Consider the following 23601-nt stretch of genomic DNA (forward strand, 5'->3'; position numbering starts at 1 on the left):
TAACTTAAGACACTAACGTAGACATAGATTTGGCTTTGGAACCAGTTCCAAAGCAACTTTGGCTTTGGAACAAGTTTCTAAGCAACTTCTGCACTTCATCAGGTTTCCTGAGTATACACCAGAATTGTGTGCCTAAACAGCTCAATGTTTTTGAAGGAAAAGAAAGAAAAGGTACTTAATGTATATTTATTTCATTATGCTGTCAGTCTTATAAATCTTATAAGCCTGATGGGTAGAACAGAAATCCTAGCCTGGGACAAAAATAAGTGTAAATAAAAATAAGAATAAGCAAATGTAGTTCCACTGAAAGACCAGGAGCCAAGCAAATATCACCTCCAAAAAAACTGCAGGTAAATCTGATATTGATATGAACTGCATTATTTTTCATATTAAATGTTTGATTAAACATGAAAAAGAATTATTCTGTGTTAAAGTGTATTTTATAAGGCTGTCTATAGCTACTCAGACAGATTAAATTACTATTTAATTCACACACACACACAAAAAAAAAGTTAAAATGCAAGCTGATTAACTTATTTGGAATAATACTCTTCCAGTTGCTATAAAAATTAAGCTTTAGTCTTTTAATTTCAAAAAGTTCTATCTTTTTCCGTCTTAGGGCCAAATCTCAGACTAATAATTACCTGTGCAAGGTAAGATTAAATTAGGGAGGCTTAAATCATACATTTTTCATAGAGTATTCATAGAGTACTTAATACTTTCACTCTTCTGAGTGGAATTGAACAAACGAATTCTTCCCTTCTTCCAGATCTTCCTGTTTAAAGAAACTGTTTATCAGATGCTCACCATTTTTACTATGTTCAGGGCAGAACACCAACTCCAGAACATCACACCAAGTTAAAAATGATTAATTTCCCATTTAAGATAGGAATTAAGTTCCACTCAAGTCAACAGGACTTAAGTCAATGTTTCAGTCAAGGCTATATACAGAGATGCTGAATAGAGAGGCCCTTTGCTTTTGAACTCAGCCAATGAAGAACACAAGGAGACATTGGTTTAACCAAGAGGACAGCAGACTACTGGAATCAATATCTGTCTGCAAGAAAATCAGATAATCAAAGAAATTGAACAATGTAAATCAAATGCAACATCGGAATAATTACTTTGGCACTGTATTTTCATTGCAGAAATATTCTCCTAAAGAAACTATGAAATTTTGGCGCGTGCAATAAACTGCTCACTCATGTTCTGCTCTCCCCTCAAAAAGCATCCAATTGGAGACGTTTTGAAAACATAGCACTTATGCATGCACGGTTTCTGACAATATCACTTTATCTGCTATTGCTAGATTTTACAAGAACAAATACCCATTTAAATGATATAATTATGCATTCACACAAAGTATTTGAGATGACTTTTCATCGATGTCCAAGTGATTTAATGTCTGATAATCTATACAAGTATACTTTAGATTCAAGCTTTTTTAAGTATATCAGAATATACTAAGTATATCAGTATATTTACACTGAAACTTTCTTTTCCTGCTTTTGCACCTGGCATTACAAACTGCCTGTGAATGTAAATAAAGTATACATTTCCATATCTGGTACTCAAAAATAATATGCATTAACAGTTTTGCATCTGAATGTTGCTTTCCAGGTAGAAGAATAAAAGAGAATAAGTCTGTACTTCTTTACTTGGAAATAAACTATTAAAAAAATGGAACATTCACCAGAAGAATAAATATTGAGGCTAAAATTTCACAGAACATCATTAGACATGAAAGAATCAGTAAATAAATATATACTTCGGATCTAGTACACATGCATGTCATTTCCTTGAATCACCAACTCCTGTGCAGAGCAAGTGTTCAAAAAATTAAACTGCGAAGAAATATACAGCTGGAATTTGGTACATATAGATTTCCCTCTCTACATTTTAAGAGGTCAAGCAGTCTGCATTTTCAGGTACATTTGTTACATTTGCCTTTTAAGAGTCCTTACAACCAGAGTTCCTCATTCTCCCCTCCACCACATATTTTCTATTCTCTCAGTTAAAACTAGTGACTGGTTCGTGATTCATGTGTCTGGACTCACAATGAAATAATAGACACAATAGAAGAATGAATAGGTATAGACAAGGGCAGAGGGTCAATTACAAACTTTTAAATACAATAAACTCTAAATAAAATTATTAGCATTTAACATCCTAACTTATTCACTTGGACTGAAATGGCAACATGAAGAAAAATCTTCTAACGACTTCACTGGGTCCAGATTTTTCCCCGTATTTTCACTTTTGCTCACAAGTGACACTGGAACATATTTCAAGCATCTGAAGTTGTCTAGGTACTAGCACCTAGTTCTACCTAATAACTCTTGTATCTCTTTATTTACTTTGTAGAATATGCTTATTAGAGGGTAGGTATATCATGCATTTATAACGAACCACATAAAATAATGTTGGTTTTTTTTGTTTGTTTGTTTTGTTTTTAACAATTGCAAATACAGCACCTTTGCATTTTTCAAGCATGCCAACCCACTCTGTCTACTCGAGACTCATATTTGCTAATTAAGCAAAATATTTTTATCTTTTTTCTGTATGGAGTGACATCTGCTCTTACCTCCCCATTCTCCAGAGGATGGATCTTGGAATAATAAGAAGTGCATATAACTTCATCATCTTTTATATAGGATGGAGTTCCAGGACGTGGATGAATGTTGTAACGTGTCAGGCACTCACTGTCTGTGATAGCATAATACTGCCATGGCTGATAGTCTACACCATCCAGAGAACGCTCTAATATCCAATTCCCAGGTCGAGGTGAGTTAGCTGCTTTCACAATAACATATGCAATCTGGAAAATCTGGAAGAAAAAAAAAAAAAAAAAGCCAAATGTTAAAACACCTATAAATATGTGATTTTAAACTTATTCCAATTTCTTAGTACCTTCCAAACTAAGAGGAAATATGATAATGTTCGATTTTTTTTTCCTTATAAATGCAATATGGCCTCAGATTCCATAAAAATTCTTCAAATACAGAAATAAATACAGAAATAAACTCTCCTTTAACATTTCTGATGTATATATATATTTGTTACCTTAGAATCACAGAATATCCTGAGTTGGAAGGGACCACAGGGAGCATTGAGTCCAAATCCTGGCCCCACACAGGACCACCAGAAAATCAGACCATGTGTCTGAGTGCATTTTCTCACAGCTTAGTGCTGTGACCACATCGCTGGGAAGCCTGTTCCAGTGCCCAACAGTCCCCTCAGTGAAGAACCTTTTCCTAACACCCAGCCCAAGCCTTCTGGCATTAGGCCAGGACAGACTTCGCAAATAGAATTAAAAAGCACTCTAAATTTCACATAACTTAATAAGTGATTGTTAAGCTGCAGTTTCCACCAGACATTTGCAAAGCTTATATTCAAGTATTTTCAATTTGAATAAATGACTTTGTTTCTGCTTGTGTATTTATACACAAATACTTTCTGCAATGTTCACAAGTTGCCAAACTTCATTGCTATTAAGAAAAAACACAGGTTTAAACCATTGAAAGGTAATCACATCCTACTGAAACTATTCTATAAAACATTCTTGTTTAAATCACATGACTCAGCACAGTGGCCATAAATAAGCTTTACAGGACAGAGACACATCAAATATCACTATAAACAGAATGCAAGCACATAATCAGTGTTCATTATGGTCCATTTCACCTGCCCTTTCAATTGATTTATCAAGGCTTATTGCTGTTTACTTATTGCTGGAATGCAAGCCACAACCAATACATTCACAATTGCAGAATGACGTACATTAGTGACACAGTATTATTATTATTTTTAAACCAAGTAACATCTAGATGTTACTGAGGTAAAACTAAAGCTAAGGAAAGGAACCAGAAAAGCCAATCATGCAGCAGATTCATATTTTAAGACACACTTAAAATATAAAGTGCTTAAAAATATAATATGCACACTTCAGATGGCAAAATTATGGCTTTTAAAGCAAGGCTATGTTACGGATGAAATACTGACACCTCCCTTTTCCAAACAACTGGAAAATTGTCTTCAGGTACCAGAGTAACCCTTCCTTTATTGTGGAGCTGCTTAGCAAATCATGTTTTGGTTATTATAATACATCAAGCTAGAGCTTAGTGGCATAAGAATACTAATACCAGTAAAGTCTAATGAGCTTTGCTGTATTTGTTTTCACAATTAAAAAAAAAAAAAAAAAGTAAAATTGCTCTGCTTTATGGAGCCAAGTTTCCTACTAAATAATAACACCAAGCTTCTTTCTCTACAGGGTAACACACGGAGCACATCTACTTTACTTTTTAAAATAACATCAATAAGATGACACCTGTCAAATGATGTAACTGTACAACTGTAGTGCACATCTGTCAAAGTACAAGTCCAATAGAACATAACCTGGAGATCAAAGTTTGCTGATACAAATGTCATAACAGAGCAATACCAAGCTGCCTGGTGGCACGTAATAGTCCATTAACACAGCTGCCAAAGTACAGCTGGTGCCTTTTTTGTACTTACTCTGCTCATGTGACAATAGTGTAATTATGGGACTGGGAGGGAAATAGTCTAAATAGTCCTTTGAGCTATTTTCAAATTATAGACAACATAATCCTCCAGATGAGAAACAAAATGAGTCCTGGGTATCATTTTCACTAGTAATTGTCTCAGTAGTGAGATCTGCAAAGCACACGTTGTGAAGTACAGTTTAAGTTATAGCACTGTATCTTCTTCTGTATGCCTCATAAGACATAGAAAAGTGCATCCTACTACACAGGATAATTTGCTACACTAATATTATTCAGATAGAGCTGAATTGAATCATTAATCTGCATAGGGTTAGCCAGTGAAGCAGGAAATCTCATTGTGCCTGACTCCCACCTGCACTACTATTTAAAAAATAAATCTATCTTTCATGTAAGTCAGAACATCAGAGAGAAAAAAATAGAGTACCACAAAATTTTAAGAGATTTTCAATATTTCCATTCCATTTTCCAAACAGAGTAATGTAATAGCTCTAAAGGAGGCTTCCAATCAGCAAATCTGGTGTAAGTTGCATACCTACTTCTTTACCACAGTTATATTGTTGTATATTATTCCATTCCAGTGGCCAAGTAAACATGGTATTTATCTTTATTGAGGAGTTTGGCAAGGATTTGTTTCCTCATGTTTTGTTAAAAACTGTGGTAAACACCTATCAGTCCAGTGTGAAATCCATTCAGATGAGTCAACTAGAACTACTGTTTCAGAACAACAGAAAACAAAAAACCAAACCAAACCAACCAAACAAAACAAAAAAAAAAACAGTTGACATAAATAATTGTCCAGTCATGTCCAATCAGCATGTTTGTCCAGACTGTGATCTCTGCAGCCAGTCCTATTTTCTCTTTAAATCCTGTTTCAAAGCATCTTCCTTTTGGGTGGACTCTCTCTTTTGAATGGGGACACAGAGCCACAGCATCCTTGCATCCATCAGGCTACTCAGTTCATTAAGTCCTAGTACTTAGCATGACCAGGAATCAGGCATCACATCTGTTACACAGATAGAACATTAGACATCTCAAATTAAATATTACATGTACATCTGCACTATTATTTTTTTTTCAAAGGCCAGTATCAATATCTTATGATTCTATGTGATCAGTCATATTTCAGCTCACATATGTCGCTACAGATTATTGTTTTGATTTTTGTATTTCTTTTTTAATAAGAGTATACAGTTTTGATACAAGAATATTCAAATGATTAGTTATTTATAAATAATTAAACTTCTCATTTTAGTCTAGCATCCAACTGTAAGAGAAACCCTAATTTAGAGATGGAGTTGCTCTCCAGATTCATCAAACAACCATCTAGACTGAGTTTCTTTGCATCACTGTCTTGAGAGACAGTTACACAGGTTTCAAACATTCTGCTCACAGTTAGAAATTCTGTAATTGAAAATGTTGAGGGGAAGGGGAGGAGGAGGGAGATGCTTAGCAGGGTTCAGCTAATACCAGTTTAGAGAGCTGAACAGCTCCCCGCCACGCTGCAGTTTGCCTTCTAATGACAGTGCCTCTCCTGTTCATCTGATCTGATTCCAACAGAAATGTTACTACCAGATGGGGAATTTGGGTTGAAAGATGCACACGCTTGATTTCAACATAGAGGGTTTTTTTTGTGTGTCCCGTTCCCCCCCGCCCTCCTCTTCCCCCGGTCCCTTCCCAGTGTTGCAAACAATTCTAGCTATCAGAGCATCATCTACCCCAGGAAAAAAAAAAAATATATATATATATAGCTAAGAATGTCATGCAAAACCAGAATGACCACAGCATTTTGTGTGGGAAAAATGAGCACCAGGGCACACCTTGAGAAGCCCTAAAGGTGTATGTCTACAAAGCAAACCAAGCTTTAGTTAGAAATGTGTATCTTTTCTAATTAGACAAAAATAGACTCAGTCTCCTTCAGTTAGTACCTGCAAAACTGTATCCTTCAATGTGCATTTTAAAAAACAGTTTAAAAATATATCCACTTAAATCCAATCTTGGCTTTCTCCCTCCACTTTATGCAACTGCTAGAGAGTCTCAGGCTCCTTTAAAAAATGCATTCTTCTCCTTGAGAAAAATAAATCTGTTATTAATACCTCTCAACTTTTGCTCATAAGTAAAAGATGATTATAACATGCCTATTTTTTAAAAATAAAAAATTCTATTAAAACAGTGCACTGTATAAAATTTCAAACTGTAAAGCTTTCAAGTTGTCCAGTTATTGAATATCTAAGCTACATTAAGCCAAACAGGAGTCAGTGCCTGTAAAGTTTCTGGCAATGTCAGCTTTTTTCTTTGTAATTTTCTCTGTTGGTTTTCTCCATTATCCACTCTTCACCTGTTTGTGAAGGCCTGATAAATAGCTTATTTCTGTTGACCATATTTCCTTCTCATCATTGGCTAATATACATCAGAACTGAAGAATAAAGTCAGTAATTTCTTTTCACAGCACTTTCAAATAATAGCAAGAAGCACTTCCTTTCCTCTTTATTTCATAGGGGTAATGAAATAAAGAAATAATCTATTTCAATAGAGAGAGAGCATTGTGAAAAAAGAAAAATTGATGGAAATGCCAGTATTCACATTTTTTTCTTCAAATCTAGACAACAGAATAGAAAAGACGATTCTTCTGTTTTGATGCTAAAATACCAAAAATTAAAAAAAAGTTTTTTTGTTCATTGATCCAAGAGCTGTTACTTAGTCTGGGTCCAGTACCATACTGAGTGTTCAGGGTAAATAGTGTTCTCTTGTTATGCAAGGTTGCCTTACCAGCTGCATTTCAAATTAACCTATGTATTTCTCTAGCCTGAGAAACAAAGATCTATTACAGACAAATTTTAGTCTCCATTTCAAAGTGCAGCAATAAAGAAACCTTGAAATCTAAACAGCTAAAACTTATTCTCAATCTCCTCACCTGTTACAGACATAGGAATTCTCTATATTTTATTTCCATAATGACAATATTAATTTCAATATAGATAAAACTACTTAGATCCAGGAATAGCACAAAATAATATGCTTTCCTAGAGAGGCCTTAATTATCTTATGAAATTTTTCAGATTTCCTTTTCGTACAACCAACAGCAAGTTAATGCAGCACTATTAATGTGAAATAAAACATATCTTTCAATGTTATGGCTTCTGTACTTTTCTGCACAGAGCTAAAAATTATACAAGTAAATAGTTTTTAGTGTGATGATGTTTCTCTGTTACCCACCTTGTGGTCTGCAAAGACATATCTGAAACTGCTGTACCATTAGCATTGGGCAACTTCTGCATTATTGACAATTAAACCTTTAACACCTCCTTGCTGAAACTGTAGGAAGCTGGTGCCTTGAGATCTCTCTGGAAAAGAACATGCTACTACTATATGGTAACAGGCATCGTCTTTAGGGCCTAGGATTTTGATTATGAGCTCTTTGAGATAAGATCATTAATCTCCCTGGACACGGCAATCTTTTCTCCATTTCAGTCCTGAAATATTGAACAGTATGAATGAGAACTTAAATAAAGTAGTGTCTTCAACTATGAAACCAAAAGTAGAGACATTTCAAAAAATATTTTCAGCTTTTTATTTGATTGTTTACATTCCTACATTCTTTTTAGATACTATAGTTCATTTCTTTAACTAAACACAGGAGCGGTTAATAAGATTTAAAAAATAAATTCTGGCAGTATTTTTAACCTGCCTCATCAGTAAACTCAAGAAATTTTGAAAACTTACACAAGGAAAGAAGTAAATTGAAAAGAAATGAGATGCTAGCTCTGATGCCCAAATCAGAGTTTGTGCATGTTCAGTTTTCATTTTTGTTTTCAGTTCTTCATACTTCTATTTTTTTTTGTTGTTCTAATTAACCTGAGGACTGCTTTAAATATGGACATGTTGCTGTATGGCATAGCAAGGCAATATATGGAATGTGCAGAGTGAATTCTGAGATGAGCAATTTTATGTTTCCATCTCATCTCTCCCTTTTGCAAATAGAATTTCCTTATAATAATTAGACAACATAATACTTTAGGACTCACTACCAAGAGAACAATTAGTCTTCACCATTAAGTGTTAAGTTATATGCAAAATCAGACTAAGTCTCTCTTTTGCCATGCTTTGTAACTGAAGAGATCCAATATATACACTTCTCTAAGTTTGTTGAGTCATTTAGTCCACATTAGTCCAAAATCAAACAAATACATAAATGACTGCTTTTTCTGTCTAAACTACATCACTGATGTGTGAGCCTTCCACAGAGCATGCACAGCATGGACTTCACATTGCAGAGAAAGAGAATAATTATGCCATCAATATATATATAAATTTACACGGTGAAAGGAACATATACATACATATATTATTATTCATTGTTCAGTGAACAAGGGATGATTATGCAGCCCCAAGGCCTGTTTAAATGTTTACTTTATTACCATTATGAATTTTTCCTAGAGTAATTTTAGACCAACCAACAAATCAAGACTATTGCACATATGTATGACGAGAAACTGTTGGCAAGTCAAATTCAGTACTCTTGACCAAGCCCTGACCTACTGTTCAGATTATGAAAAGTAACAGTATTTTACCCTCTGCTCTATGCTATCTGACCAAATATACTTTTAAAACCTGCTAGCTAAAACAAAGGGAAATTGAAAACAAGCATATTTCATCAAATCATTTTATCAATATTGGCACAAAGTTACAAAGTGCTACACAGCATTTGTATGACAAAATAGTGTCTTGCTATTAGCAGCTGCTCCTACTCCCCTATATCTTAACTCACATACACAAAATATTGTCAAAAACAAATTAGTCGATTAACAACCTATCTTAATACATATTGAGCAGTTCTTTTATGACCACAGTTCTCATCAGGATCAATAAAGAATCTTGTTGTCCATCTTGTAGCACACACCTTACATTTTAATAATTCAATGATAAAAGGCTATGAAACTCTATGACAAACAGCAGCACTATTTCATGACCACCACTATCAGCTGCAAAACTTTTTCTTTTTTATGCAGCTTTTAATTCATTATAAACTATTCACTGATGACATATTGCTTCAGCAAACATAGCAAAATTTGTTCAAAACTGAGCCTCCTATGAACCCATTATTTATCCTGCTACCAGTCTCTCAGACTCTGTGACTTTCTTTAGCACCAGAATCGCCAATAGTACAAAACCTCACGTTAATGTCACATGCCACTCAGGATTCAAAGGTCATAATAGAGTAATTAGGACCTCTATCCTAAAACTATTTGCCCAACGGATGGAAAGGTGAATGGCTCTCCTGATAACAACCAGAGTTAGAGAAGAAAAACTGGTATGCATATTTACTGTAGTCATCCAGGAAAAATGTGAGGCAAGTAACTTCAAAAATAAAAACTATAAATTCTTGAACCTTTTTTTAATCTTTGTCAGAGGGTATTATGATGTGAAGCTGAAAGGAATAGCTTACGTAGAAATCTTTCTGACTAACCACAAAGCAATAAAGTTACAGTCTGATTTAGTGAGGAGCATAAAAAAAATTGGGCAAAGTAATCCTGCGGAGATTTATTGTTAATACAACAACTCAGCCTAGCTAGCAGCACTATATATGGTGGGTATTATAGCTGATCTTTCAGGACTAAAATGGCTTCCTAGCATTTCAGAAAACATTGAAGAATACTCCCTGCACATATTATTTTACTTCTCAGGAATAATAAAAAACAAAACAAACAAAAAAATATATCTTTTTTAAACACTGCAGAAAAGTCAGCTTGAGTAACTTTACAAACATTTGTTTATCAGAACATCTGAACGCTTAATGCAGCTGGTAGTATTGGAGTGACGGTTGCCATAGGTGTGCACTTATTTTTCTTTAGACTTTTGTGTTGAGTGATATGAATGTGTAAAAACTTGATTCTGAGACAATAACTGAAGCTTCAATGACATCTGTCACCAGTGTCATACAGAGCATGTACTCTCTTCAAGCATATTCTCTGCTTCCCCAAGATCCAGATGAGAAACTACATAACAGAGTATACTTGCTAACCTGTCTAAACCAGATAATTCTTAAAAATGTTCACTGTGATGTCAAAATATTTACTACAGGTCTGTTTCCAAAATTAATAATAATTATCTTCTCTAAATATGTTCATCACTGGTATACTTATGTGTTGTTTGTTTTCTGTTGTTTTTGGTTGGTTGGTTTTTTGCTTTTTACAAAACATTTCATTATAAACTAACTTCAAATACGTTAGTTTTGCTTTGATTAAAAAGAATACCCGAAGGGCAACGTATGCTTTCTTTCATCCTATTGATACCTGATTCTTGCATTACCAGTGAACTATGAAACTAAAGAATGAAAAGAATTACTGAAACGTTGAGATTTATGTTCAGACAAGAGAAAATAAACTTTAAAAAAAAAAACAATTTTTAACTAACATCCAGGTACAGGTGCAAAAATTAGCTGGGGACTTCAGTAATATAGAACAAATGCCATTGTTTATTTTCATTTGCCATTTACATTTTCTTTCAGAATATATAGTGCCATTTTACATTCTTGTTTTCATGGTTTTAGCTGCATCTTGTAGGGCTTTCACTTTAACAATCCATTATCACTTAGGTATAACTGAACCAGGGAACTTTTTTTTTTGGGGGGGGGGTGGGGGGAGAAGGGAGGATCATGTAATTAAATGCTTTGTATTCTTAAGTGTTTACATTACTTTAAAATAGAATGATTAATATGCAAGCAAAAACAATGCCAAATATGCAGGATGACAACTCCATTTTGCAGATACGGACTGTAGCTTATTGCCCCAAAGCTCATAGATCAGTCTTATATACTTTAAAGCTTTACCATCAGCTGAAGCCAGAGAGTGCCAGCTGCTCTTGCAAGCGGGGGGACTGCTTTCCCACCACCTCCAGGAATACGTTCTTGTTCCACTCTCACTCCCCCACCCCCACCCCAAACCAAACAGAAACTGGTAGAAACCTAACTCCCTCCCAAAATAGGACAATGTTAGTTTTCAGTATCAAGGTACTGATCTGGTTCATTACGTGGCAGCACAACTGCTAGTGCCAGACCACGGGACTGTTTGGGGGAGGCTGGGAAGGGAGAAACAGCAGCCATATGAAAATGCACTATCACTGACTGAACAGGCTTTGCTTCTATTCACACTTTTCTCTTTAGACAAAGATCTGAGAAGACGGACAAAACAGACTGGCATTTGCTGGTGAGATACCTTAGTTTGAACTGAGAAACCATGTTAGGCTTTGGTTTGGAGATGAAGAGAAGCCATATGGTTTACCTTTACAGAAGTTTTCTTGAAAGTGTTTCAGACATTTAAGGCATATAACTGTAGTGAAAGAGAGAGAGAATACTAACCAAAAACCAAAGCAAAATCTTTGGACATGTATACAAGTTTAACATGGGAAGACCAACTCGTACTTAATTTTCCAGCCTGGAGAAGAGGAGGCTGAGGGGAGACCTCATCGCAGTCTACAACTTCCTCGTAAGGGGGTGTCGAGAGGCAGGAGACCTTTTCTCCATTAACACCAGTGACAGGACCCGTGGGAACGGGGTTAAGCTGAGGCAGGGGAAGTTTAGGCTTGACATCAGGAGGGGGTTCTTCACAGAGAGGGTGGTTGCACACTGGAACAGGCTCCCCAGGGAAGTGGTCACTGCACCGAGCCTTTCTGAATTTAAGAAGAGATTGGACTGTGCACTTAGTCACATGGTCTGAACTTTTGGGTAGACCTGTGCGGTGTCAAGAGCTGGACTTGATGATCCTTAAGGGTCCCTTCCAACTCAGGATATTCTATGATTCTATGATTCCTAATCTGTTTCTTGTATCCCAAGACTAGGCATTGTCATAAAGTCACAGAATGGTTTAATCAGGAAGGAACTCTTAAAAGATCATCTTGACCAGTTCCCCTGCCAAGGGCAGGGAAATCTTCCACTAGATCAGATTGCTTAAAGCCCCATCCAACCTGACTTTGAACACTTTCAATAACAGGACATCACAGCTTCTCAGGGCAACTAGTTCCAGTGTCTCACCATTTCTTCTTCATATCTAATATAAATCTACTCTCTTCCAGTTTAAAACCATTGTCCCCTTTCCTGTCACTATAGTCCTTGTAAAAAGCTTTTTTCCATCTTTCTTCTAAGCCCGCTTTATATATTGAAAGGGCCGTTAACCTTCTGTTTATTCCTTTAGCTATTCTGATATCAAATATCAGTTCTTCATAGAATACTAATTGTAATCCCTCACCTCCCAAAAATGTATTTAATATTACAGAGCAGAGAAAAACAAAGATATTCACAGTGATATACATATTTCATATACCATTTTGCAGATAGTGTGTAAAGGCTACCTTACCCTTGCTGCATTGCACTACACATTCTGATTCCTTAGCCACTGTCTTGTGGACTATTACAGATTAATATTTTTTAATTATTATAATTTTTAACTAATATTAAAAGAAGCTATGCTGTTGTGAAATACCTTACCATCTAGTGTGCCTTGTACTTCACTGTGGCTGAAAAAGTGACTTCAGACAATCACTAAAGGATGAGTTTAACTGGATCTAATTGTGCAGTTCAAATGTATAGAGTAAGTTCTACACAAAGCATTCCAACAGTCTTTTGAAGCCAGACAGCCAGGAAATGGTTCCAGAATCCAAAATCATGCTCCAAATTGTAAGTAGTCAAGGCTCAAAACTTTTTCTATTTCTTCCTCAAGAAATAAATTAATTGGGTGGGGATGCAGACTAAGTAAATTCATAGTCTTTGCCTGTCCAAGGCTTTGAAAAAGCATGTTCTGGGAACTGTATCATTTGAAAATTAACTGTCAATGTCATTTACTAGAAAGACTAATAACTAGTCAGAGAAAGTGCCATTATATTTGACCTTACACAACAACTCCAAGCCAATCCCTGCTATAGCCATCATTTTGTAACACCTTCAGCCAAACACTAAAAGGATAGCAAAAAGCAGGTACAGAAGTGGTGATGGAAATAAGAATTTACTCACTCACATAAGCTTTCAAAACCAGCTATTCTCTAAATTAAAGATACTAGAAACAGATAACCTGCCTCATACTGGTCATATATCTGGGCAACATCTTCAGCACGGTTCTGCAAGACAGTGCTTGTCATGTTTGCTTCAAGTCATCCCTGGCAAACAAACACGTGATCTCTGCTGCTGTGTGACAGTGATGAACTCTAAAATAGAGCTGTGCTCCCCCAAGAGATCTTGCTAATGTTGTGCATCAAGGGAACTGACAGATGAAAATAACATTTCCTTCAAACAGCTATCAACACAGCAGTCATACTGGCAAAGCCAAGGAGCAAGTGACAAGCAAAGTCCCACAAGTAAGGTGTCTTCACAGAAGCTTTCTCCTCTCATATTTTTCACCTACCCTAACAAAGGTTAGCAATATTACATTAAAACACATGGGAACACCACCATTTTGGTGTGCATAGCATATGATAGGCTGAGTGTAAAATATGGACTCTGTTCAGACACAGAGCTTAGAATGGAACATCCACACTAGCTTTTTAGCTCAGATAAGCAAGTGCTTATGAGGTGAACCTCCCAACTGCTCCCAGTTAGTATGCTTTGGTTCCCATCACAAATGAATCGGAATTAGAATGAATTGGAATTAGAGCTCACAAAAAGTATTCTTTTCAGGAAAAAAAAAAAAAAAAAAAAAAAAAAAAAAAACTAAACCAGTAGAATATGCTTAGAAACACACCCAATTCATTTTAGCTGCTAACGGACATTCAGACCATGATCCAGAATAGAGATAGCCTAAAGTAAATTTCTTGGCAAGTTATCTGTGTCACCAGCAACAAAGAAACACAAGTCCTCTCCCAGGTCTACTTCCTTCTTTTTCCCTGTGACACACTGTTTATTAATGCCGGAACACTTAAAGTATCAATATTTATATTTTTCTCTCAGTTGGTTTCAAATATAAACCAAATGTTAAAGTTATAGGTCACACTATGTATGGCAGTTCTCAGCATAGCAGCAGATGTACTTACTATCCTGTTACTTTCCTGTCCAAGCCTGAATCTCTCTATTCATCTTGTCATAGTTTCCTAGTTCTCTCATATGCATCTTTTGCTACAGAACTTAGTTGTACACTCCTGTGTAGAGAAAGCACAAGGAAACCCTCAGTTTTGCAATTCTTTTCCTCTTCCTAATATTATTCTTTTTCAGGATAGATGATATCTACGTGCTTGTCTGCACGTGTACGTATATTTGTACTCATGGATACTGAAGTGAATCTAATAACAAAGAAATCATCCAAAAAACAAATCTAAACCTTCTAAACACAGAGTTACAAAATAATGAGCTTAGCACATACAGAATATTGCCATCCACTTGTCATAAATGCCTCTCAAAGTGTTTCTGAGAAGTTCAAGCATTCTTCTACTTCCAGATATTCAGTTCTCTATCTAGTTCCAGCAGCACCACTTTCCAAAGCATAACATGTGCCACTCAAACAGTAAAGTCCGAACTTATATTCTAGCAACTGGTGGAATACATTTCAGAAGAAAAGGCAAGTAGTACTGCAGTGATTTCTACATGGAGGCAGAACAGAATTCCTTAGTAACCTTGTTCTCTTCCCATGGAAGGAGGAGTTGAAAAGCAGAGTTGAAGGAGTGGGACACTATCAGTGCTTAAAGAAATGAAATCTGATGAACTGTGGTCTCTTTATAGAGAAAGCAACTATATAGCTTACTCAGTGATTCTTGCTGCAGTACCAGATCTTATGAGGCTCTTAGGAGAGTTAACTACTTTGTTTTTATTTAGAAAAAAAAAAGCCTAGAAAGGATTTCCTGGACACTGAACTATTCCCCCACAATCTCAGACAATGAAGATATACTTATTAAATCCAACAGTTACCACCAGAGCATTAACTCTGTGTCCACCCACCCAGAGTTCATTGATGTCTACGAGTCACATAAAATATTCCTGCACCATTAAAATAAACATGTAAAAAGTGTCTAGTCAGAAAATCAAAACCCATATAAATATGATCCTGGCATAAACATCTTAGCAATACCAAGGATATTGACAATGTCCTACAGCAGGGTATTTGTTAATGAAAGTAGGTATGAAAGATGTATGTAGAAAAAACAGATGGGCTGACCACCTCACCTCAAACTTCCAATTGTTTTCTCTGTGTATTTGCCAATTTTCTTTAAAGATACTCTACTACTCTTCTACATCACTGAAATCATTGAACCAAATGAGGATTTCAGATAGCATGAATACAAGGAATATATTTGCCCTGGAAATTCAACCATTTCTGTTTTGCAACCTCCCTTTTCTGTACTTCTTGAAAGAGCATAGCTTGTCAACAGAAGGAGCTTCTTTATAAGAGAAGAATTATTTTCTGTCCTGTGAAACACTGCACTCACTGGACCTGAGTTAATTTTGTTGCACTTGAACCCATCAGTCTTAAGGCCAAATCCACAGACCCTATGTAGCCAGCAAAGATGCAGAACACATTCTCTCTGTATATGTGAGTGCTTCACAGATGAAACAACCTAATGTGCTACATGGCTGTACTGACACCAAACTTGGAGGAGCTGTGGACTCGAATGAGGGTGGAAAGGCCTTGCAGAGGGATCTGGATAGGTTGGAGAGCTGGGCGATCGCCAACCGCATGAAGTTCAATCAGAGCAAGTGCCGGGTCCTGCACCTGGGACGGGGAAACCCTGGCTGCACGTACAGACTGGGCGATGAGACGCTGGAGAGCAGCCTAGAAGAGAGGGATCTGGGGGTCGTGGTAGACAGCAAGTTGAATATGAGCCGGCAGTGTGCCCTGGCAGCCAGGAGGGCCAACCGTGTCCTGGGGTGCATCAAGCACGGCATCGCTAGTAGGTCGAGGGAGGTGATTGTCCCACTCTACTCTGCGCTGGTGCGGCCTCACCTCGAGTACTGTGTGCAGTTCTGGGCACCACAGTATAAAAAGGACATGAAACTGTTGGAGAGTGTCCAGAGGAGGGCTACGAAGGTGGTGAAAAGCCTGGAGGGGAAGACGTACGAGGAACGGCTGAGGGCACTGGGCCTGTTCAGCCTGGAGAAGAGGAGGCTGAGGGGAGACCTCATCGCAGTCTACAACTTCCTCGTAAGGGGGTGTCAAGAGGCAGGAGACCTTTTCTCCATTAACACCAGTGACAGGACCCGTGGGAACAGGGTTAAGCTGAGGCAGGGGAAGTTTAGGCTTGACATCAGGAGGGGGTTCTTCACAGAGAGAGTGGTTGCACACTGGAACAGGCTCCCCAGGGAAGTGGTCACTGCACCGAGCCTTTCTGAATTTAAGAAGAGATTGGACTGTGCACTTAGTCACATGGTCTGAACTTTTGGGTAGACCTGTGCGGTGTCAAGAGCTGGACTTGATGATCCTTAAGGGTCCCTTCCAACTCAGGATATTCTATGATTCTATGATTCTATGAAAGTAAAAATATATATATCTACCCTGCCAAACTCAGCTCTGCAGTTGCAATAACTTGAGTAGCTCAACTTCTCAATTTTAACCTCCATTTAAATTTGTCTGAATGACTCCCATATAAATCTACACTCATATTTTGATCTCTATCCACTTTCTGGGTAAATAGCACTGTAACAATAATTTCAGATGTACAGCTATGAATTATGTTCGAGAATATTCTTGTGAAATAGATAATATTGTCAAAAGAAGTCTGGAAAACTAAAGGGTTAAGAGCAAATTAGCAAAGAAGCTGAGAACAAAACAGTCTCAAATTTCAACATGTATTTTTATAATATAAATGGAGTACAATTCAAAGGTAGCTTAGTAAATTAGAAGCCTGGCCTCCATTACATATGAAAGCATTTTTATAAATACTATGTTACACCTCAACTGTTGGGAGAAAGCAAATAAACAACTGCATTTTTCCCAAGCTAACTGAAAATATTTTGACTCCTTCTAAAGTTGAACTGTATGAAGTAAATATTTTTATTAATTATTCTTAACTAGTATACACCATTTTTTACATGGCTGTACTGCACAATAAAGTAAAAATATATACATGCAGTCACCCCCAAAAGTCAAGAATTATATAAGTGAAAAAATTGAAATTATTTTCCTGATTTTTTCATGAAATTAAGATTTGCCAAAAGCATTTCATGTGCTATCATAATTACTAGTAATAACATACAAACTAATGCATTCCTGTAATTTACAGTCCATTACTTGTAGGTTTGTCGTTTGTTATTTCTATGCTACCAAAAGAAGTCAAGCATTTTTGTATTTAAAGCAAGAATTTATCAACACAAACATAGCAATTACTAAATCTAACGTAAGGCAAAAAATAAAGAACAGAATTTCTTTTAAGCGAAGTCTCAAAGATATCTGGTGACCTTCAACCATTCACAATGGCTACTATCCATGACATTAGCTGGAAGGGAAATTTCATCTTTTACTGACTACTCTAATAAAATTTACAGTGCTGTTTGTACAAAAGATCCAAACAAGGAAATAAAAACTCCTAATATTCCTCAAAACACCAAACACTCTCATTTCTTAAGGAAAATTCCAAAAGCCAAGTAAAGTACAACATACTACATTTTGCAGAGCAAAGCTGTTGCTCTGTTCATGTAAGATGGTGAGTAAGCGTGCCTTCCTAACTCTATGTATGCTCCTCACATCATTTAGAGTTAGTCAGATAGTACCAGTAGCACAGGGTCATATCCCACCCCTCTGACATACCCATACTCTGACATGTTCTCTCACATTTCAGCCAGTGCAATTGAATGGGTTTAAGAGAAGGGATCAGCATTAGTCCTGTGAAAGGCCCCACCAAGCTTTCTTGAAACAATAAGCAAGAGAACAAGGGGGAGAGGGGAAAGGAGGAACGGACAACAGGCATGAGCCTTGTCTCACTTAAAAACCATGCAAAAACAAAACAACATTCCCACATCCACCCATCAAAACAAACCCACACAACATGGTGCAGTATTCTCAGATCACTGGTGAAAAACTGGCATACAAAGAAGCCTTTTAAATACATTGGAACAATCTGTACTTTTTCCTCAGTGGAGTCACCAACCCTGCAGTAGCTAGTTTTAAGTATACAATAATAAATAAATAAATAAATAAAAGTTTTAGGAACTGCACACCTTTTGTTTGTTTGTTTTTAAATTTATTATAACAAGCTAGATACTGACACAACAGGGAAAAAAAAAAAAGAAAAAAAAAAGTAAAGTTCTAGTAAGATCACTAGAGTGCTAATTCAGTCCTAATGTGCTCAAGAGCTACTTATATATAATCGTAGAATATCTGTGTTGGAAGGGACACACAAGGATCATCGAGTCCAAGGATCATCATTCTTAGGTCCCCAAAGGACCACCCAAATAATAATAATAATATCATGTGTCTGAGAGCGTTGTCCAAACACTTCTTGAACTCCATCAGGCTTGGTGCCGTGACCACTGCCCTGGGGAGCCTGTTCCAGTTCCTGACTATATCCAGCCTGAACCTCCCATGTCACAGCTTGAAGCCATTCCCTCAGGTCCTATCACATTAATAGATCAGAACCAACAAAGGCACAATCCCCTTGTACAGGCAAACGAAAATCTGAAATTTTAAAAGACATTTTAAAAATAACTTGATAATGCACAGAAACTTAAACTTCTCTAAAAGATTTCAGCTCTGTTGAAATGCACATTAAATATTTTTGCAGATACAAGGCCAAGGACACAGATGTAGGATTTTTTTGTTGTCATGATTATTATTTTTGGCAATACAAATAATAACTCCAAAGCCAAAATGTAAATAATTCTTCCAAGATTCAAAGACTTTTCCAGGTGTGAAGCAGTAAAGAGGCTTCCAAGTACTTCATTGTCACAAAGTACTTAAAAAAAAATTCACCATCAGATATCATTTGGGTGATAGTTTGTTTTAATGTAATAATCAGCAAAAAATAGAAATCAAGTATTATACTCTTCATTAAGCCTTGCTGAAGTTCTGAGTTCTGGACTAAGTTAAGATTATGATCTCTTAAAACAAAATTTTACATATGCATGACTGCTGATGGCTCCATGCAATACCTTTGGCTTCACTCTTTCTATCAAGCTATGCTTTATTCAAGCCTTTCTAGTGATATTGCTCTCTTTAACTGAAGGTGAATGAGAAAGAAGGGAGATAAGGATAGGCAGGTTCTAAGTGAAGCTGATAAAATACTAACAGTAGACCAAAACAGAAAACCAATCTCATTGAAGAGATGTCAGAGGAAGGGGGAACTGGAATCAGAGAAAGCACCTCCCCTTTTTTCTAAACAGCTGGAAAACTGAGTATGTTTCCTCTGTCTGTGGCTGGCCTATATTTGTCTGCAACTTGAATGAGACCAGAGAAGACTAAAAAAAAAAAAAAACAAAACAACAAACAAACAGATTACTTTGTTATCTAGTTAATTGAATGCCAAAATGGTCAAATTTAATAACATGATGAATAGCTTCGGTACCAGGTAATTGTTCTTTATTTATCGTTGCATAATGAAAATAAAATGATTTACCATCAGCTCTCGTATTCACTTTTTTACATTCCTGGAATTTATATAGCATTTCTATAAGCATCAGATAAATTCATTCTGTCTGGCTACAGCTGTCAAGCACAGTCTCAGTAACAAAAGGCAATTTATTTAAAGACTACTTTAGCCAAACACCTCCTTTTACTCTCCAGGCTGTCTCTCAAAATAATCCACTACCTGAGCATGTATCACTAACATAGCTGAAATACTGTTGCAGTGAATAAAACTATATTATTGATACAATAAACAATATTAGTCTAAACATAAATAATGAGTACATGGAACATTCTTTTAATTGACTTTACAGAGCCAAACCAGAAGCTATGTTTGGAAAAAAAGGCTATATTTAATATAATTTTAAATGTGATTTCATAAAAACATATGAAAATTATTTTTAATTTGGTACACAATATTAAAATGAACAGGTCTGTCAGCATTACCCATAAAAATGACAAAAAAAAATATTACAAGAGAAGCCAAGAAATTGTTCATTATATAAAAGCCACACAAAGCAAATAGGAAAATGATCCAGGTGAGATATTGTGCAAGAAATAAAGCCCTTATGAAAACAAACAGAAGCCATCTACCTGTTGGAGGTCCAATGTAATGGTCACGTAATGATATTCAATTCCATTCTGGATACTAGGGCTTTGCCACCAAGTGTTCTTGCCATCAATTGCGTTTGTTATTGGATGTCGTTCTGTTAGAGTAACAGAAATATGTAAATGTATTTAAGAGTAATTCAGATATATAAATGGGTTTAGATCTAAATTCTAGATTCAAATACAACTACAGAACTAACAAGGTAGCACACTAAAAGAAAAAGCAGGAAATATTTTTTTTTCTTTTGCTCTTGGAGCAGTCTCAGGCTTATCATTACTAGAATATTCATCTAATATTAGCCTCTGAAATTTGGTTAGCATTGCAAAGAGGTTACTTTTAGTACCTAAATAAATACAACTGGAGGCTCTCCTGAGTCTACAGAAAATGTAGGCATCTAAATCAGATGGTGTGAACACTTCCTGCAATCTTTCAAAGTTTTAAGTACTGCAAAGTCATTAAATGTTGCAATAGAAACAACAAATCAGAGTCCTGAGGTCTGGTGTGCAGGGAAAGCAGAGATCACAGTAATTCTGGTACTTGCATTCCTAAGCATATGGCAATAATTCAGGAAATAATTCAGAAATTGTTACAGAGAAGATGATTCATGAATAATTACAGAATATATTTCTCAACAGGAAAATTGTCTGACTCACAAACACATGTACAAAGATAGCTCATTTTTAACATATAAACCATTCAAATCTAAGTCCAAGATGCATTATTTTTCATGCCCACGTTTACTCTGTTGCAGTGTCACAAATAAATCCAAAATAATTGGGATAAAACAATATTTACAGAATGCAATTATTGTTAGAATTCAAGATATTCTAATCTAATGAAATTTAATTACATGGTATTTTAATGTTACTTAGACTGAGAAAAATAGCACTCAACTTTCCAGGTTACTTTTTATGGCCAGTTCATGACTGTCTCCTGTATGAACTTGAGAATACCAAAATCTCAATTTTAAAAGATATGAGGTTCTATCTGATGCATTTTGAAGTCCCTAATTACCTAGAGCAAGTCTGTACATTATGGTGAAAATAATGCAAATTCAAAGGCAATTCAAATATAGTAGGTTTCTTCTATGTGCATTCTGTCAGCAAGAACATAATGAGGTCAGAGAAATCGAAGTCCTCTCATTATGGATAGATTTCTAAACTGGCATATTTTGGATATAAAACTAGAATATGTTTCATTACTAGCTCATCCTAGTATTCCAAATAATTAATTCATGAACTGATTAATTTCCTTGTTATTCTAATTATTATTTAAATAAACCAGTAAGATAGACAGTCTTTGTCTCTGTTTTCTTGCTACATCAACCACCTGTGGAGGACAGGAGTACTAGCTCATTAAGGAAAGCCAGAATGTCTGAACATATTTAAAGATACAATTAAAGGGCTTTGTGGGAGTAAGAGAAGGTATAAGCCTGCAAAATTGAAAATGTGAAAATTTTAATTTAAAAATCAAATTATTCAGTGGCATTACTGAGCACCAACATCTGCCAGTTAGGATATACACTACAAGTGGCATTGTTAGCAGCATTATCTTTCTACTGAAGAAAAAAAGGAAAAAAATAACACCCAAGCCTTACATGTTGTCAATTCTCAGATCTCTGATCATCTTCACAAACTTTGGCTTTAAATGAGTGCTAGCAAAAAATCATTTGTAAATCAAACTCAGAGCTCTTCAGTGATTGTTTCAGAAACCCTCTAATTGGAAATTTTGATGTAAGTCTCTACAGGTGAAACTGGTATAAACATAAATCATGAGAAGGACAGTTGGGAGATGAATCAACAGTTAATTGTAATCACCATTATGAAAGTTTAATCATAATTAATTTGAAAAATGATTAATTGTTGGCATTTTTTTACCTTTTTAAAAAGGATGGGAAAATTATACAGTATTTGCAAAATGGACTGGATTGCAAATGCAGTTCAAGGACCAGTCTCTCTAATGGATGACAAGGATGGGGGGAACTTACAGACTGAACCCATCAAACTCTCTTCTTTAATTTGGGCTCACACGTGATTAACCAGGGAATCTGCATTCATTTCCTACTACAGTAATTAAGGGGAGGCACTCCAAACTCACACATTCTAGGCATTTAAACTCTGGTTACATTACATGGTTCTCTCATTAATGAGCTAACTTTGTTTAAATAAAGCACTTCCTTCAGCCAAATGAACATTTAAAAACCTTAAAAAGAGATGAGGTTGGCAACAAAAGGCTAGTCATTCTGAAGCTAAACAGTCTCTCAAATTTAGAAAAGGGTAGGAGAGAGGGAAAACACGGATATAAATCATTCAGATGAGGTGTTTAAATATATAAATGGCAACAACGAAGAGGGCTGTATAAACATATGCATCTATAGGTGGAACATGGAGACAAAGCAATACAGTTCTCTTTTATTTATTTATTTATTTATTTATTTATTGGAGTTAAAGTTGATAAAAAAACAATAATTGTATGATGTGCATGAATGTCTAAATGCTCTTCTGTAAAGAAAGGACAGAATATATCACACAGTGTTTCTGGCAGTCTAAACGCAGCCAAAAAAAAAAGAAATTAATCTTCTGAATGAGACCCGCTACAATAATGTAAAATCATTTCAATGCTTACATTGCTACAATACAAATGCATGATCTTTCCTGAGAAGACAGCATTTACTACAATTAAAGAAGCCACCAAAACTTGAAAAATGACCTTGGGGGAAAAAGTAGGTTGTAACTGTGTTCAGACAATTGAAGTAATCTATAATGGGGCAATTATAATTAGCTTTGTAAATACAAGATAGGGAGCAAGTGGCTAGGTAGTCATTTAGTGAGAAAGCATCTGGGGATTACAATGGCCAACTAGCTAAATATCTCTCAGTGGAATCACACAACCTAAAAGGGGAAATACCTTAATTAGATGTGTAAACAACAATATAATCTGC

The 23601-nt window shown here is 35.9% G+C and overlaps 1 protein-coding gene across 8 annotated transcripts in view; it reads right to left on the bottom strand.

The window, feature by feature from the left end:
- The window catches only part of LAMA2 (laminin subunit alpha 2), a 383401-nt gene that overhangs the window by 262907 nt on the left and 96893 nt on the right, over positions 1 to 23601 (bottom strand). For 7 of the 8 annotated variants that reach the window (XM_068677473.1, XM_068677471.1, XM_068677468.1 and 4 more), the window contains exons 3-4: positions 20645 to 20757; positions 2585 to 2827 (exon numbers count right to left, since the gene is read on the bottom strand). In XM_068677473.1, coding sequence (XP_068533574.1) covers positions 2585 to 2827; positions 20645 to 20757 — 356 coding nt within the window. Of the gene's footprint in view, positions 1 to 2584; positions 2828 to 20644; positions 20758 to 21674; positions 21709 to 23601 lie in introns of those variants that run through there. The other variant, XM_068677472.1, reaches the window with a different exon arrangement.

Source organism: Anas acuta, chromosome 3 (assembly GCF_963932015.1).
Source record: "Anas acuta chromosome 3, bAnaAcu1.1, whole genome shotgun sequence".
Classification (NCBI taxonomy): Eukaryota; Metazoa; Chordata; class Aves; order Anseriformes; family Anatidae; genus Anas; species Anas acuta.